A 19,162-nucleotide genomic window follows, 5' to 3' on the forward strand; every position below is an offset into this window, starting at 1 on the left:
TTTGTTTATGTGATATACTGCCATGCAATGAAAAACTTAAAAAAATAATGTTAGTTGAAGTGAACTACAGACCTCTCCTAAGGTACCTGTTAAAATTTAATAGTTTACAATGGAAAATAATTATAGACGTTCTTTGTTATTACTTTATTTTACTTTTACAACTGACTTTTACTTACATGCCTTCTGATAAATATATAAATAGAGTTCTTTTGAAGAAAGTGATATAACCTGACCCATGAAAAATGGAAGTTACAATATTTTTAAGCCATTACCATTCTTTAAACTTACCATGCTGAGCTTTCATACTTATGGAAGTGAAATACAATTTTTTGGAATAAACATGGTATGATTACATCCCTATGTTTTCAATTCAACTTTTTTTTTATTGAATTCACAAATCTCTTTCAGTCTAACAGAAATGGGTAGGGAAAAAAGCCTTATTTTGCAAAAGTCTTCAGGAAAAATAATTCTATGGACCATTTCAATTCAGTTTCATGTAATGACTGAGTTACAAGTGTCCAGACAAAGTGAAAAAGAATAAGAGACTAAAGATAACTGAAAATACAGAAAGCTACATTACGCACCAAATAACGTGTGAATGTGAAATGAAAATATTTAAACTATACTGACAATTTATTCTTTGAAAAAAAAAATCCTGCATCTACCAAGCAGTGGCAGATTTAAGGTTGTGTGGGCTAATAATTTTTGTGGGCCCCACATCCCATGTCCTTTTAAATAGAATAAAATTATCAATGGCTGAGCCTTTTCTACCCCTACCTAAATATGCCACTGCTAGCAAGAACAGTGTGACTCTATGAGGTTATCATAGCAATAATGTGTACACACCATTCCAAGTAGGGAATTAAACCGCCATTGTGTAGACCTGGAAATATACATTAAGAATTGATCACTACAAATGTTAATATTTTCCTTATCTGAAAATGTATTTCCAACGGATAATCAACTCAGCAAACAACAGAATAGCTTGATTTCTCAAACATCTGTCTATGAGATTTTCATGTTACTAGCCTTAAGCTAACTCCTATCTAAAAGTCATGTTTAATGTGAACTGTGGTCAAGAGTGTGGTTTGAACTTTATGCAAAGCTACATGAGAGCTATTTGTCCTATCCATCTATGATTTATCAGTGTATTGGGGATTAAAATTTGGAACCCTCAGATTGCAAGTCAAGTACCCTAAACACCTGACCATGCTGGGGCAATGAACTTTGCTAGTGGGTGATGACATCATCATGTGATGATAGTACTCCATCAATAGGAAGGTGACACAAATTTCTTGTTTAATAACTTCCCTTAAGAATTTATACTTGAAATAATTTACTTCTTAGATGAGACAAGAAGAAAGTGCAATGTCAGTGGGAAAGATGAGTAGGAAAGTATGGAGAGGTATCTTTCCAAGATACATATTCAGGTAAGAAAAATATTAATTTCCCTGATGATATCTCACCTCTGCAAATAAAATAGCTGAAATCCCACAACAAAATGGAGGGTCTGGTGTAAAGACCAAAACTTGATGAGCTCTCTTCAGAAAGTTCCCAAAAGGAAAGCCCATGGAGTGTAACAGCTGATAGCAAAGGCTCCATAGACATCTCCATCTCCTTTTGACCAAGCCATATTCTTCCCCTGCAAGGAAACTGGGAGAAAGACAAAAGAGCCCCAAGTGTTTCTGGGATGGGCATAATTTTAACATATCCAACCTAGTACAAGTGGCCAGCAAGCCAAGAAATGTAGTGTGGTTAGGACATTATCTGATTGTACAGTGTGTGTGTGTGTCTCATCTCAGCTAAACCAAATAGACAGAAAATAAAATACTACTGTCATATGTTCTTGATTCACCAAAACTAGAAAAACTCAAGAGTAATGGAATAAATGGTTATGTTGAGTGAAATGGAATTGAAATCAGATACCAATAAGAAATAAGGGAGATATAATGCTTGTGAGTACATCACAAATGGATGGCCCATCATTTCCAAAGTAGAAAGAATGTCTTTGTTCAAAAGTATGAAAAAACAAACTATATGGGATAGCTGGAAGAATATGTAAACTGTGTTGATGCAACCACAAGATGCAGCCAGCTGGATGGTCAACCAAGTGTTAAGAGACTTAGTAAAAGAAAGTGAGAGTACACCAGTCATCCATATAAAAGTGAAACTCAATGTTTAGTTAATGGAGGAGACAAGCAAACAGAAAGTATACAGAGCCGAAGCCAAACTGAAGAATATTTAACTGATGGCAAGAATGAACAAACTAATGGATGAATAGAGAGATAAGCATTAAGTATAACTACCTCAGCATACAATGGCTGAGGAAAAATTAATGTCTTTACATTTTCAAATGAGTTAAGAGAGAACTATGACAAGTCTCCCATCTTTTGATTTATTTTGAACCACAATGAAGCAGAAGTAAAATATCTGGAGAAGCACAGCAAAACGTTTGAAATAATCTTTTCTGAATACTTCCTGACCCAGAATTTGTAAGCAAACTGGATCAGAAGGAATAGGAACAAAACACTACATGAAAAGAAAGAAAAGAACGACAAAAATTAAGGTAAAGATTGGAGTGAAGGATCTTTTGAACCCAAGGCTCTCAAAGATAAGCAAATGATTTGAGACAACCTCAAACTGTCTAGATGGGGATTCATTTAAAGCAGAAAAGTCAATGGGTGAATCCAGATGATCCTCCTTGGTTTCTTCTATGTTTGGTCACTTGGTGGGGTCAAAAGGAGCAGGCAGAAGTAGTTGATGTTGAGATAAACTATGAGGATGATAATTACTTACTGATCATTTCAAAGATGGATGCCAACCAAAAGTCAAGATGATAAAACATTAACAAGCTCCTACTGGTATGATTCTCTTGAATAGAAAACTACTTTCTTTACTGGAATTTCATCTGAAATAGTTTTCTATTCAAGAGAATCATACCAGTAATTTTCATGAAGTTAGCTGAAATCCAACACAGCATAACAGACTAAAATGTTAAAGGTACAAAGGAGTTATGTGCTAAAAAAGTGTATCACTAAGGCAGATTGCAAGATCTTAAGGTCAAGAAATCAAGAAGTAAGATGAGCAGTTCAAAACGACCCCTCTAAAATGTAAATGTTGAATGTGAAAGCTAATTAAATGTTGCTTATTTATAAAAGTGTCATTAACAACCCAAACACTATGTAATGAAAGATAAAAAGATTCAAATATTGAATCATCCAACACAACACTGAAGCCTTTAGAAATAACAGAAACTGGTTAAAGATTTATAACAGAATATACCTGGCAAAATATGTAAAAAAGAAAGAGAAACGAATTAGAGTAGCTGAAGCTTCTTTTGGATCAGTACTAGCAACAAATCCAATTCTGAAAGAAAAAAGGTCTGAACAAAAGATCTGTGTTATTCATTATTGTGTGAAAAAAAGAGGGTATATCTGACAACTTGAACATCCACATGATTATAAAACTTATTGGGAAATAAGCAGACAATTCAGAACTAACAGCCTGAATACATTGATCAATAAAGACTGACAATAGAGAGACAGAATTTGGTGCAAGCTTGATGCACATGAAATAATTAAGTTGTCTACAAAAATGTATAATTTCTGATAATGATAAAAAAATCTGCATCAGAATTAATACTGACATGAGAATTTAAAACCAGCAAAGTTAATAAAGTGATTTTTAACACATAAATGTGGGTTATAGCTGGAAAACAGAACTTATGTACAATCTCTTAGTTTAGGTTCAAGTTGAAAATGAAGAATTTTCAGATTTCAAGGACATATTGTTAACAGCATGCAAGCAACTCAACAATGAAAGGCTTTTAGTACTTCAAAAATATGTCTACCTGACAATTGAAATTGTATATAATAATAATCCAGATTGCTACAGAAGCTCTTAAACATACCTTATTAGATTCAAAAAGATTTTTTGGTTTTAAAAATCTGTATGACCTTCAGTTACAAAATTTACAATTTAGCTTTTCAGATCTCATACACAGATGAAAACTTTATCAGTAATATCTGAACATTTATTCCAGTTTTACTGATTATTAATGTTTAGGATTTACTAGTTACTTTTCTCTATGCTGATGTAAAGTTTTGGCAGTTTAGAAATGATACACAATACCAAAACCACGTATATATGTTAATTTCTTTCTACATATACGTGTATACTTTGATACTAAAAAAATTGCACCAAACCTTTAGTAGTAATTTCAAAACAAAATTTTACAATATGTATTTAATTATTCATAAATTTGTGGTTTATATGTAACAGGATGCGGTAAAAATATATATTAGTTTTCATTATCCGCAAACCTCATTTCTTTTTTACCATTACCTTAGTTGTTGAATATAGACACCAAGGAAGTAAAAATTTATGACAACAAGTATTCATGAAGGCATAAAATTAAACAAAAATAGAAGTACATTTGATAATAAGAAATTTTTACTTTTATAGATGTTAGGAAGTTTATGATATAGTCCCACAGTAACTCAGCTGTAAATTTAAGGATTTAGAACACTAACATAAAAGGTTCAATTCCCCATGGTGGATAGGAGTGAAGATAGTCCACTGTGTGACTTTGTACTAAAACAAACATCTATACTACAACAGAGAGTATATACGACTCTCACTGTAATAGAAGATAACAAAATCATTAAAATCCTTTCATTTAAATACTAAGCTTTTGTACATATAAAAACTTCTTATGAAAAATTTACAGGTTTAAATTGAAGAGGAACAGTTTAATGTTTCAAATGTCAAGACTCAGAATTTGGTTCAGATATCTTGATGACATATTTGTAATATGGCCATGTACTACAGACACGAATAAAATTCAGCAATATAATTCATAACTGAAATATAAGAAAACAAAATTCACATTTTCAAATTTTCTGGTTTTTCAGACACATAATACACATACCAAAGACATTTACAAAAAATCACAAATACTGGTAAATACTGTGATTATACATTACACAACCCAAAAATATATAAACATATCATAAACAACCTAATTTGGGGGATGAACAAGGTCTGTATTATAGAAGTTGTTAACAAGTGAAAAAAACTTACTTAAACTGCCTTGATAACAAATACTCTGAACCCTTGGTAACAAATAAAGAACCACAAACAACAAGCGAACTGCCTTGATAATGGATACTCTGAACTCTTGGTATAGAAAATAAAGAACCACAAACAATAAGCAAACTGCCTTGATAATGAATACTCTGAACCCTTGGTAACAAATAAAGAACCACAAACAACAAGCGAACTCCTTGATAATGGATACTCTGAACTCTTGGTATAGAAAATAAAGAACCACAAACAATAAGCAAACTCCCTTGATAATGAATACTCTGAACCCTTGGTAACAAATAAAGAACCACAAACAACAAGCGAACTGCCTTGATAATGGATACTCTGAACCCTTGGTAAAGAAAATACAGAACCACAAACAATAAGCAAACTGCCTTGACAATGGATACTCTGAACCCTTGGTAAAGAAAATACGGAGCCACAAACAGAAAGCAAACTGCCTTGATAATGGATACTCTGAACCCTTGGTAAAGAAAATAAAAAAACACAAACAGAAAGCAAACTGCCTTGACAATGGATACTCTGAACCCTTGGTAAAGAAAATAACGAACCACAAACAGTAAGCAAACTGCCTTGACAATGGGTACTTTGAACCTTTGGTAAAGAAAATAAGAAGCCACAAACAGAAAGCAAACTGCCTTGATAATTGATACTATGAACCCCTGGTAAAGAAAATAAAGAACCACAAACAAGCAAACTGCCTTGATAATGGATACTCTAAACCCTTGGTAAAGAAAATAAAGAACCACAAACAATAAGCAAACTGCCTTGACAATGGATACTCTGAACCCTTGGTAAAGAAAATAAGGAGCCACAAACAGAAAGCAAACTGCTTTGACAATGGATACTCTGAACCCTTGGTAATCAAAATAAAGAACCACAAACAACAAGCAAACTGCTTTGACAATGGATACTCTGAACCCCTGGTAAAGAAAATAAGGAGCCACAAACAGAAAGCAAACTGCTTTGACAATGGATACTCTGAACCCTTGGTAAAGAAAGTAAAGAACCACAAACAACAAGCAAACTGCTTTGACAATGGATACTCTGAACCCCTGGTAAAGAAAATAAAGAACCACAAACAACAAGCAAACTGCATTGATAATGGATACTCTGAACCCTTGGTAAAGAAAATAAAGAACCACAAACAACAAGCAAACTGCTTTGACAATGGATACTCTGAACCCCTGGTAAAGAAAATAAGGAGCCACAAACAGAAAGCAAACTGCCTTGATAATTGATACTATGAACCCCTGGTAAAGAAAATAAAGAACCACAAACAACAAGCAAACTGCCTTGATAATGGATACTCTGAACCCTTGGTAAAGAAATTAAAGTGATAATGGATACTCTGAACCCTTGGTAAAGAAAATAAAGAACCACAAACAACAAGCAAACTGCCTTGACAATGGATACTCTGAACCCTTGGTAAAGAAAATAAGGAGCCACAAACAGAAAGCAAACTGCCTTGATAAAGGACACATCTGAACCCTTGGTAAAGAAAATAAAAAAACCACAAACAGAAAGCAAACTGCCTTGATAATGGATACTCTGAACCCCTGGTAAAGAAAATAAAGAACCACAAACAACAAGCACGAAATTAATTATAGACAATACAGCCATATTTTCCCTATGTCATTAATCTCTTGATATGGGAAACATAAATGGAATATGTACTACCAACTTAATTTGCAATATCTCATTATTCTAAAGACTTCTACATGAAAGGAAGGAGAAATATGTTATTATACATCAATAATGTTATAACTGCAATATCCAGTGCTGACAAGGCTTTGCGGCCAATACCAGAGTTCACTAGGCCAGCTAGGATACCATAGATATAGTAGTGGTCTAGGCACTCTTTGACCCTATTGTTATCTTGCCTATCTGTGCCAAACAAATGGTAAAAACATGTAAAATTAAAATTATTATAAAATGTAACAATAAATTGATTAAACTGGAACAATATTAAAAATTTGGAGAAAATATTTAAATAAAATAAAAAACCAATAACTCATAAAAAGTTAAAAACACAAGGTAGTCGGACAGTACTACCATTGCCAAATATACCACTCGATGTCAGGGGTAAACCCATACAAAAAAATGTCTAACATGGTGCTGTGACTCATGGTCATAATGATGCCACAAGAGCAAAATGTTGAATACTGTGACATAAGTGTCATAAAGGCCACACATTAGTGGATCAGTCCCAGATAAAAGAAAATGATGATTTAAAAACTGTGACCAATGCATAGCCTAGTTAGAAGAACCTTATGGAAATAAGATAACCAAAAACAAAAGAAGGCTTGTTATGATGTTGCTCACTTTGACTGCCAACTGGTGCAAAGCTGAGCCTTCACTGCAGGACTGTAATCCATATACATGATAGGCAAGGCTATGACAGAACCAGAGCAGATAGAATTAGCCATGATTTCAGTGAACTCATTCCTGTGAATACTGATGTAGTCAGGTATTCAGAAAAATTGGATATGAATAAGAGGATACAAAAAAATGAGCCAGCCATTGTTTAATACTGACAAAAATAGCATGAGAATGAATACTAAGCAATTTCAGGGCCAGTAGAGAGCAAAAAGAGTTAGTATAAATAGTAGAATCCGTGTACTGCATAGTTTCTACATGATCCAAGGCAAGAGAAATGACATATAAATTGGCAGTTAACACAGAAACCATATAGCAACCAATGAGGCACAAAAATGCATAACCAATTGAGGAAAAAAGACATGTTACCTCGTCCAAGCCGATCGGTAACACAGTGCCATGGACAAGTTAATTTGTTCTCAATAATACCTAACTTCAACGCTAGGTGTCAGCACCATATGTGCATTTGACCTACTTACAAATTGTTTCACTTTCGATCCAAAATGGTGTCACAAAAAAAAGTTACAAAATGAAGAAGCATTAGAGTTGTATTTTGAACTTGGTTTGGAGTTGCCGTAGCAGCTGAAATACTTGGCAGTCAACAGGTTAAACACGGAAGATTGATCCAGTCCTAAAGGGGTAGAAGAGAGGACACAGAGGATGTTCAGTGTCCTAGTACATTTAACAGGTAGCTGCTGGATGTGAGGAATGAAAATTAGCTTATGGACAAAGGTAAGTTTCAAGAACTTGACCTCAAGGACCAAGGAAAGAACAACATCACTGAGGCAGAGCTCATGATCAGGGTGTATATTCCAGTTGGTGACAAAAGTACATGTAAATGGCTTTGGAGAAAGAAAATGTAAAACAATTTGCTGTGGCTCACTTCAACAAGCAACTGAGGGTAGTTTGTAGCTGCTGCTCAATAAAACTTGTGTTAGGTGACTGATGTGAAATATGGAAGTCATTGAAACATAGCTCATTTGCAATAGTAGGAGGAAGTTGTGTAGTTATAACACTGATCTTAATACTGAAAAATGTGACACTCAAGACACAGCCATGAGGAACTCCAAGCTTATGTGGAAAAGAATGAAAAATTGTGAAACTCACACACACTTGGAATCATCTGTACAGAAGAAAAGTTCTGAATAAAAATGTGTAAATGGTCTTGCAACACACAGGAGCTGAGGTCCTGCAACATGCCATACCTCCATGTAGCATTACAAGCCTTTTCAAGGTCAAATTACAAGGAAACAAGATGTTCCTTCTTGAAGAAGGCTTCCCTGATTGATGTTTCAAGTTGAATCAGGTAGTCCATGGTGTATCACTGTTAACAGAATCCACATATGGTGGGTGAGAGAAATTTGTATTATTTGAGGAACCAAACATGATGAGCATTAACCATCCTTTCTAACAAGTTACAGAGATAGCTATTCAAAGAATTTGGATCCTACCCAGGCCTAGAGAAAGGGAGGACAATAGCCCAGCACCAAGCATCAGGAAAAATACCCTCCTCCCAGATCTAGTTAAAATCAACCAAAAGAATAGTAAGAGAAGCAGAATAGAGATGGCATAGCATCTCATAGTGAACATCAACATGTGCAACCAACGTACTGCCACACTGAGGAAGAGTAAGTTTCAGTTCTACCAATCAATGTAAAGAAGCATTTATGGAGAAGATCAGCTTGAAAGGAAAGAGGTGACTGCTCTGCCTGAGACATGATAGCCAAGAAGGCAGGGGAGAAACAGAACTGCTAGATGCATGAGAAAAGTTCTCACTGACAGTATTGGCAGTGTTATGTATGTCAGCAACTTCCTGGCCATTAAAAAACAAGATGGAAAGGAAATTGGAAGCAGACATCCAATTGACTTTTTGAATCTTGTTCCAGATGATTTTAGAACTAGTGATAGAAGAGTAGCTGTGAATTTAGTCCAAGATTCTTTTAGCTTTGATGCTCGACCTGCCAATAGTAATAGTGGGCCTGCTGACAAATGTAGTTAAAAACAGAGGGATACTGTTTGAAGGTATCCATGGCCTATTTCTTAGCCTTCTGTCAGGAAAGAATCCACAACGGACAAGGATACCATGAAACATGTCCAGGTTTTAGGAAAATATTGAGCAGCTGCCTCAACAATAAAGTTAGTCACTGCTCCCAAGCAGTCATCTACTGATGGCAGGCAAAATATGGCAGAATCAAGTTTAGTGAAAGTGGCAGAAGAGGGCAACTGGCCTGGTCCAACTTCCACAGAGGCACATGGGTCAGGTGGCATTGACCATGGCCAATCTTCTTCAAAATGATAGTAGAATGATCACTCCCTAACACAAGAGAAAGGTGAAGAGGAACAAATAGAGAGATCAGTGGTGGTAAAAGACTGACTAGGTACAGGAAAATAACTACAAGAACCAGTATTAAAGAGAGAAAGGTCATGTCCTGGGAGCATACATTCAATGGAATGACTCCTTCCATCAATATCAGCTCCATCCCAGAGTGGAGTAAAATGGCAGATGACAACTGTTCAATGAGATAATCAATGTCTAATTGACCACAAATCTCTCCAGAAGACAGGCAGAGGGAAAACATATGGACAGCTACAGCCTCAAATGATGTATTGAGTGTTAAAGACAGTGGGTATATGCTGGTTGACCAGCAGTGCCAACCTTTCATACACTTGTCCTTCACACAACCTGCCATTCCAGTACAAGAACTGCTTAAAGGTGACTGTACTGGTAAGTCTCAGAAACAATTCCTGTAAGGAAAGACACAGAGGATGACAGGAATCAATCAAGAGCTTAATATCATCCAGGTTAGAATGGAAACCTCAACAGTTCCACTGTATCAAAATGGCCATTTTTACTTAGATGGAAGAAAAATGGTCAGAGAACCCTGCAGTTTAAGATCACATCATTTTTCTTTAGTAAAAGGAAGTATATTGACCTTCATGGATACTGCTCTGGGTTGAGTGGGCAGATCACTGTCAGTATACATAGATTCCAATGACTGAATGTTTATAGAAATATGATTGAAAATTCAAATTTATAAAGCAAATTTCATATTTAAAAAAGAAGGGTGAAAAAATTGGAAAAAGTGAGAAAGTACATTATGTAGAGAAGTTTATCTTTCCTCTTTATAAAGCATATACATGTGGTATATTATAACATACATCTAACTAGAAGAGGAAATTATGAAATCACACTAATAAATCACATATGATATAGCCTTTTTTATCTCTGTGCTAATGTCTGTATTAAAAAAAACTTTAACATTTATTACCTGAGGAACAAAAGAACAGCTGCCCACAGTTAGTTCATTTTAGAAAAGATTAACCATCCCAAGCAGTCTTAATTATGAACAAATAATTAAAAAAACACAAAACATTTGAGAAAAAGGCATCTCAAATTACAGAATGTTATACAGGAGAAAAAAGGAAAGTACAAGAACGAAACGTCTTGGGTTACAGACATCTAATCTTTTGTCACAAACCTATTTCTTATGCACTTACCCAGTAGATGGAGCTAATGGTGTCTTCACTAATGTTTCTTCAGTTTCCTTCTTTCGTTTTTTCCCTTTAGGCCAACCTCCTTTTCTTTTATATATATATATATAGAGAGAGAGAGCAACAAAAAATCTGTTTTGATTACAATAAAATCCATCTAGAAAAAACAGCTCTACATATAGTGTTGCTATGGTAGTGTTAAACTTGTTTGGTGTGTACAATAAAATGAGGAAGTATTTTTCTTTTTGTAAAAAAATACTACACTTTTTTACACTTAAAATAAGAACATTTTTTCTCATATTTTAACACTTTTACAAGTTTGTTTTTTACCTATGATAAAGCATTAATATTATTTCAAGGATTTATTCAAACTCATGCACTTTATTCCATTACTTAAACTTTATCAAGAAAAATCATTCGTAAAATATTGTGAAAAAGTGGTTTATGCAGCAGAATGATAAGTTTATGCAGAGTACTTTTGTTGTTTTCCTTCACCTACATACAACTAGCAGTTTTTGTAACTAAATGTTGTAATATTGTTATTTAATTTTTTTTTCTGTTTTTGCAGATTAAAGTAGAGATAATTCACATGTTCTGAAACATGCATGCTGTGTAAAAAAAACCTAACACGAGATATCACTCAGAACTATGTAAAATAACACGAAAGGACAGAATTAAGTAATACAAATAGCACACTAATGCTGTTTACACTATACTTCTGTTATCAGTAACAGTGAAACATCTGCCAGTCTTATTTTTTCTTAGTTCTTATTATTAAATTATTAAAAGTTTACAGTACGTGTGCATGAAGTAACATACTTTTTCGAGTTGTCTTGAAAATGAATTTCTTAACAAAGGTTGCCAAAGTAAAGTCTGACATGATATATATTCTTTCAAACAGAAATACTGAGCTGTAGATGCTCTTTAAGTTAGTGTGTATCAACTTTTTTACTTTATTTACTATGTTTGAACTACAGCAAACATACATGCTGCTGCAATTGTTTAAACAAGATTTGTTTTAGAACAGTTAATTCTATGGCATGAGTTATTTCCATGAGGACCAATTTGAGGACCTCTTAACAGACCATTTTGGAAAAAACATTGTAGATGATTCCATACATCTTAAAAGTTATTTCTGCATATTGAACAACACCAAATTGTCCAGATAGACACTAAAGATGACCAGAAATTGAATAATCATTGTGTGGACAAAAATTGATGGAAAAGAAATGGGAGAAAAAGAACCATTAGCTTCCCATGCCACCCATGTATAGGGAAGAAAAAGAGTTCTCAAAATACAAAAGGGAGTAAGATTTGTGAAGCAGGGCATGGGAGGCATATAAGGCATAAACATACTAGAGTGGTAATAACCTCAAGCCAGATGTAGAAAGAGAAAGGTCTTCAAAATAAGATGACAGAAGGAACAAGTGGGAGGAGTTTCAACAGGGTCTGGGTGGGGGTGTAAAGAACCAGAAGAAGATCCCACTCATGCAAATGAACCAAATGAGGAAAAAGAAGGAAAGACTGGACGATGATAGAAGGACAGGTAAAAAGATAAAAATATGGTGAAAAAAGTGAAAAGAAATTGACAAGGCCATATGATATCATGGTGTAGACTGACAATCCCTAGTCAAACAGCCTGGTGAAAAAAGAATGATAAGCAACAGAACAAGAACCAGTGGTGATAGAAATGTTACTTGCATCAGGAAATAGTTGGAGTGAAAGGAAGAATCAAGTGGTACAAAAGAGAAGCAACATAAAATGAAACTCTAAGATGAAATAAGAAGAGCTGTCTAAAATGCTGATGATGATGGAGAAAAGAAGCCAAGACATAGCTGGCCAATAAGACATATCAAAAGGACTTGACAAGCAGTGTCACTAAACATCATCAGTACATGTTGGGTGAGATAGATAGCAGAGGACATATACAGAAGAGACCAACATAGGCCGAGGATGTCAAGAGCCACAACAGCCTGTTGTGGAACTGGAGATCAAAAGAGCTTAGGGTAATCAGACATTCCATGACTCACACACAAAATGTAAAAGAATGAACCTGAAGAAGAAGTGAAGAGAAAAGAACCCTGAAAAGGACCAAATACAAAGCAGAAATCAGGTACAACTAAGAAAATAAAACTAGCCCTCCCAGATAAATAGCTTTTTGGAAAAGAAAAGATGTAGCTACTGAACAGGAGCAAAATGTGGCTAAATGTCTAGAAAGGAATGGAAATGATAGAAGACTGTAGATGTGGTAAATAAAAGTCTTTATGACTTGGTTGAAGAAATAAAGAGCAAAATGCATGCCACATGGTAAAGTTCAAAACTGGTATACCATACTGTGATAGATAAACCAAAGGAAACATTGTAATAATGAGGCTACTGGAATGAGAAGAAAGGCATTTCAGGAATAGAATACTCCATTCAAAAGCTGAAGGAAAACAACCTATTAAGAGGAAGAAATACCTTCAATGAAGAGGTGTCAGTTCCCAGCATTCAAGGGAAGAATGAAGAGAGAGGCAAGTGACACTCCCTGTGACAATCAAAACCAAGAGTTCTGAAAACGTGTCCTCAAAATAGTGGAGGTGCTACAGATCAGAATATGGAGGGAAAACAATGGAGAAACTGGAAAAAGAGCTACTTGGATCCTGGTGGAGGTAAGAAGAAAACAGAGAGCAAATGGATAGGTCAAGGAGAAAGCAGAGAAATGAGCCCTGGTAAGTGATATTGAAGACAGAGGATCAACATCCTAAAGACTGAAGGAATTCCTGGAACTATGGATTGAAGAAAGCAGAAGGATAATAACAATAAGCCATGTTAAAGAAATCATGGAAACAAGGAGGATGACGTAGGAAATAGTGGGAACAATGCTGAGACAAGATGATTTCATAATGAAAACTAAAGTTAGGTGAAGGAAAAATCAATAAAAGTACACTGCAAAAGCAAGGAATAAAAATCAAGAAAAAACATGGGGCACTGGAAAAAGGGAAAGCACAGTATAAACTCAACACAATCAACAAAGATAGAAACAAATGAGGGGCTACTCAACAGAAATGATAAGGCTAAGGTAAATCAAGATGGTGGAAAGAACTGGACAAAAATGTTGGTCAAGTGGTAAGGCTCAGGAATAAATACTGCATAGGAATCAGAGTAACTTAGGAGGGAAAATGGTAGTAATATCTTCTACACACAAAGAATTTTCAGCAGTCATAAACATGGTGAGGAATTTTGATAAAATACATTGTATGCTTTCTCAAGTTCTGTAAACAACTATAGTATATGACATTAATTAGTCTTATTTCATGTAAAATATTGACTTCATGAAGAAAAGTAGAATCTCTGATGAATAAAGCCCCATAAACAGAGGGTTTATAGCATAGGACTGGTCAAAAATGCCCTTCAATTTTGTTTTATAGAAAATAACTTATGTACAGCTTCATGGAATTAGAAAAACTTTAAAAGTAAGGCTCTTGGCCTGGTAAAGTGATATATCATAGGGGTGATATTATGGCCATTTTCAGAAAGCAAGGTAATAAAAGTTTTCCAAGACTTGTAGCAAAATTTTAATTATAACTTGCCAGCATGATTAATGGATATTTCAAACAGCAGAGTTAGTCACCTGAAGTTGGATTTCCAGTTCTGGCTTCGAGTTATTTGACATTATGGCCATTTTCATATTTCATATTGAACTAGATGTACTTTGATTCTTAAAAGGGAATCACATTAAAAAAGGTCTAAGGTATAAATTAAAAAACTTAAATAGCACTAAAAAGATTGATGACCTTTAAAAAACTAAAAACGTTTCCAAGGTGGACAGTGCATGCAAACGGTTTTAGAGAGAAAGATGTTAAAGCCATCTGCTGTGGTCCACTTCAGTAAACAATTGAGAGCAGTCTGTAGCTGCCGCTCAACATCCCTCATGTTCAACAACTGACAAGAGGTGTGAGAGTCATTGACATAGAGCCCATTTGCAACAGTAAGAAGGAGTTGTTCAGTGATGTCTTTATACTGTATAGAAAAGAACGGGAGAGTGTTGAACCCACATGAGCTTGGAATCGCCTGTCCCTCAACAAATTTTTAATAAAAATGGGCAAATGGCCATGTAACCCATATATATGGAGGTCCTGCAAAATATCATATCTCCATGTTGTATCATAAGCCTTCTCAATGTTAAAGAATAATGATACAAGATGTTGTCATTTGAGAAAGGCTTCTCTGATTGACGTTTCAAGTCGAATCAGGTGGTCCATGGTGAAGCGCTGTTGTCAGAACCCACACTGGATGGGTGAGAGGAGGTTGTTTAGTTCAAGAAACTAAACAAGACAAGTATTAACCATAATCTCTAAGGTCTTACAGAGAGAGCTCATCAAAGCAACTAGACAATAGTTTGAATGAACCTTGGGATCTTTCCCAAACTTAGAGAAAGGAAGCACAATAGCTTGACACCAGGCATCAGGGAAAACATTCTCTTGGCAGATTCAGTTAAAAACAATCAGAAAAACAGTAAGATAACAAGATGGATAGCATAGTATTTCATAGTATACATCATCAGGTCTGACTGAACTACTGCCAGACTGATGGCCAGTTTGAGTTCCACCTGTGTAAAGGGACGATTATAGTCATAGAGACAATCAGCAGGAAAGAGGTGATTGCCCTGCCCGAAAGGTGACTGTATTGACAGGTTTCAGAAATGTTTCCTGTAAGGAAAGACATACAAGATGGTAGGAAGCAATCAGTGTTTTAATGTCATCCAGATTACAATGTAAATCTTAGCAGTTCCATTGTATCAAGGTGACCATTTTTATTTATGTGTAGGCAAACTGGGTGGAGAACCCTTCTGTTTATGATCATGTCTTTTTTCTTTACTGTCTTTATTTGAAGGTAGGTCTATCGATGTCCATGGATCCTGCCCTGGGTCGATTGAACAGGTCTTTGCTCTTGAAAGAGGATTACAGCAACTGAGGATGTGAACGAATGATCGTTTTGCATCTTGGGGTGTGAGAAGAAGATGTACCTGAAGAAATGCTTGCATCTGGAACCAAAGGAAGTGGATCTTGGGATTTGCTGGAATGTATGTTAAGGACAGAGATGGGTGTTGAAGTTGATTTATCAATTTTTTTAACCATGTAGGTCAAAAGACTTTTCATTTTGTTTGAGAATAATTCATTTGGAGGCAAGAGAGATCCATCTGCACTCCCACTGTAGTAGTGGAATGATGTGCAGCAGTATACATCCGAGATAAAGTGGTGGACAGCAACTTTTGAGCTTCAGGGTAATGTTTTCAACTGTTTTTAAATGCTGTCCACCATGTGTGCTCGTTGTAGTGACAAGGACCACGACATGAGGTCTTCGAGTGACCAAACTGCTGATACTGGAAACATCTGAGAGGGTTTGGAATGTATGGCTATACCCTGCAATTAAGATAACCTGCCTTGATGGTGACAGGTGGATGTGGTGATATAAATGGCAGAACGAGGATACTGGTCACCATTGTAATTCCATCTTTGCGAGTGGAGATATGCTTCACTATACATTCCTTGGGACTCAGCACATGAAACAAAACAAAAACTCAACATACTAAGAAACCAAATAAACACAGCCATAAAACTATGCTCACCAGATAAAATTAATGATGAATTAGACAAAATAAAACAATACTTCATCAACATCAATAAGTTTCCTCCACAAACCGTAGAAAACATTATAAGCACACACATAGACAGAAAGCAAAATCAACCAACAAAAGTAAATATATCTAATGAATAAAAAAAATCACGAAACCATATACTGCTGCATACCATATATTCCCGACATCAGCAGACAAATAACCAACATTTGGCAAAAAACTAGTAACAAAATATGACATTCCAGTTAATACCAAATTTATTCAAAACCCAGGCACAAAACTGAGGTCTATACCATGTAAAACTACACTGACAAACACCACACCAACATTATTTATAAAATACAATGTGATAACTGCCACGACTTCTATATTGGAGAAACAAGTAGAAAAATGGAAACCAGATTCAAAGAACATAAAAAGTCACCTGCACATGTTTTCGAACACTGCAAGTCAAATAAACACAACATAACCATAAAAAAACATCAAATACTAAATAAACAAACAAACATAAACAAATGCAAAATTAAAGAAGCCTTACTTACACAACAACTTAAATCCAAAATAAATCAATATAAAGGGACGCCTTTATACCTATATTAAATATAATAAAATAAAATTATATATTCAAACATCTAACACTGTCCTCTACATTCCGACACTCAGTTACACAACCCCTTCCAAACATGTGGTCAGCTTCTGGTCAGTTACCTCTTTCTTTCTTTGTGAACCTGACGATGACCGAAGAAGGTCGAAACATTGTTCACTCTTCTACATAAAATATTTTCTCAACCCAAATGAGCCGTTTTTGCATATATATTTACCTATCAACTGTTTTTTCACTATTTTATTTAAGTTTTTATTTGAGGGGTCTATAATAAAAAAAATAATATTTTGGTGTCCACTGACCCCACCCACCATGGAGCCCTACGAAGGGATGCACTACAATGCCAAACAAAGGCACTGCAGCAACGCCAGGGTTTCATGAGCACTATACTCAAACACTAGCATTAGATACAATATCCACAACACCTGTTGAGAACATCCAACACTAGTACTTGGTTGACCCTAGCCCAAGTGAACCAGCCGATTAATCCAGAGGGGGCATCCGAAGGCCATCCATCCACAGGAATTGAAGGCCCTAGTGGTGTGTTAGGGTTGGACCCCTCAACCACCAGGATCCTCTCCTCCACTTCCTTGGTCACCACACATGGCAAACATGTGGGTGGATGTTTAGATCCCAGAGGAGATAAACTGAAAGAACAGAACCTTCCCTAGGAGGTCCCCTCAGCATGTACAGGAATCCACACCGAAGAGAACAGTGTGTGAAAAGAGTATAAAGAATGCACAGGCATTGATACAACAACTTCCTTTGACAATATCTCTGATAAAAAAAAAAAGCTAATACACTGTAGATTTAGTCTGGAAGATGTTATTCTGATGCTTATTCAACAGTGTTTGGTAACTGTCAAAAAGTTTCATCCTGACAGCATGCTTCACACCAAAATAAGGAAAAGAGATTGGATCAACAGTGCCAGTGACGAGTAATTTGGCTCTAGTGATGACATTTCATTCCTCTATAGTCCAACATGAGCAGGTATCAAATAAAATTGGGCAGCTTAAAGTGATGAAGTTAAAGTTAAGGGATTTCAGTCTTTAAGAAAAGCTCAACAAGTGTGCATAGGTAATATTGTGATGCTTATTGATGATGTGGTTCAGAGCAAGTGAGATTGCATACCATTCTGCTTCAAATACAAAAACTTAAGATGGGATTTTGTGAGGAAAATGGCAGTTACAGTAAACCATGACAGTCCCACAGTCACCTGATTTTAAAAAATCAGACAAACTGTAAAACAGAAAATATTTTCTTATGTGATTTTATCTACACAAGTAACTGAAGCAATGTGTGTATGCGTATACATACATATAATATTTAGTACATATCCCCACCACAATGTGGATCCTATTTCTTCAGTCACTTTATAATCCCACACTGCAGTTTGTACCCTAGAATCCTTTTTAAAAATGCAGCATATTTGTTTAATTTTTAATCTAGATGTGTTTTGTTTTGACTTTTTAAAAAATTATGGTTATGATATAAATGATCAGAGGTTGGGATTTGGTGTTTCTAATACAATCCTTCTTCATGATTTTATTCACTTATTTAACTTCATTAAAATGTACAAATATATGGTGATAATACATAAATTTCTATAAATTTAGTAATGTGATATTGGAATAACATAAAATCTGAAGTTTTATTGAAAGAAAACTATGTAATACATTTATACGCATTTAGATACATGACAAAAAGTGTTTGAGGAAAGAAGGTATTTTTCAAGTCTATTTTGTTTTAAACAGCATTTCACAACAAAAATTATAAAATTTCAGAAACTCAAAAAATCATAAATACTATATATCATTTTCCCCTTATTTTGCATAGAAATTACTTATAGAAAGTAAAGGTATGCAATTTGATTCAGTATCTTCTATGTGGAACCAAAGAAGACAAGTCTGCTGATTTGAAAAATCCTGTCCAAAAACTGGTTAACCAAAGACTATTCCCCC

At 35.1% G+C, this 19,162-nt stretch overlaps 1 protein-coding gene across 1 annotated transcript in view; it reads right to left on the reverse strand.

Annotated features, from left to right (window-relative positions):
• LOC143236089 (uncharacterized) overlaps positions 1-13,000 on the reverse strand; it is a 47,703-nt gene extending 34,703 nt beyond the window's left edge. Inside the window, exons 1-2 of the mRNA XM_076474356.1 lie at positions 12,873-13,000; positions 10,984-11,109 (exon numbers count right to left, since the gene is read on the reverse strand). Coding sequence (XP_076330471.1) covers positions 10,984-11,109; positions 12,873-13,000 — 254 coding nt within the window. The remainder of the gene's footprint in view (positions 1-10,983; positions 11,110-12,872) is intronic.
• Positions 13,001-19,162: the final 6,162 nt, after the last annotated feature.

The sequence above is a fragment of the Tachypleus tridentatus genome, chromosome 13 (genome assembly GCF_004210375.1).
Source record: "Tachypleus tridentatus isolate NWPU-2018 chromosome 13, ASM421037v1, whole genome shotgun sequence".
Classification (NCBI taxonomy): Eukaryota; Metazoa; Arthropoda; class Merostomata; order Xiphosura; family Limulidae; genus Tachypleus; species Tachypleus tridentatus.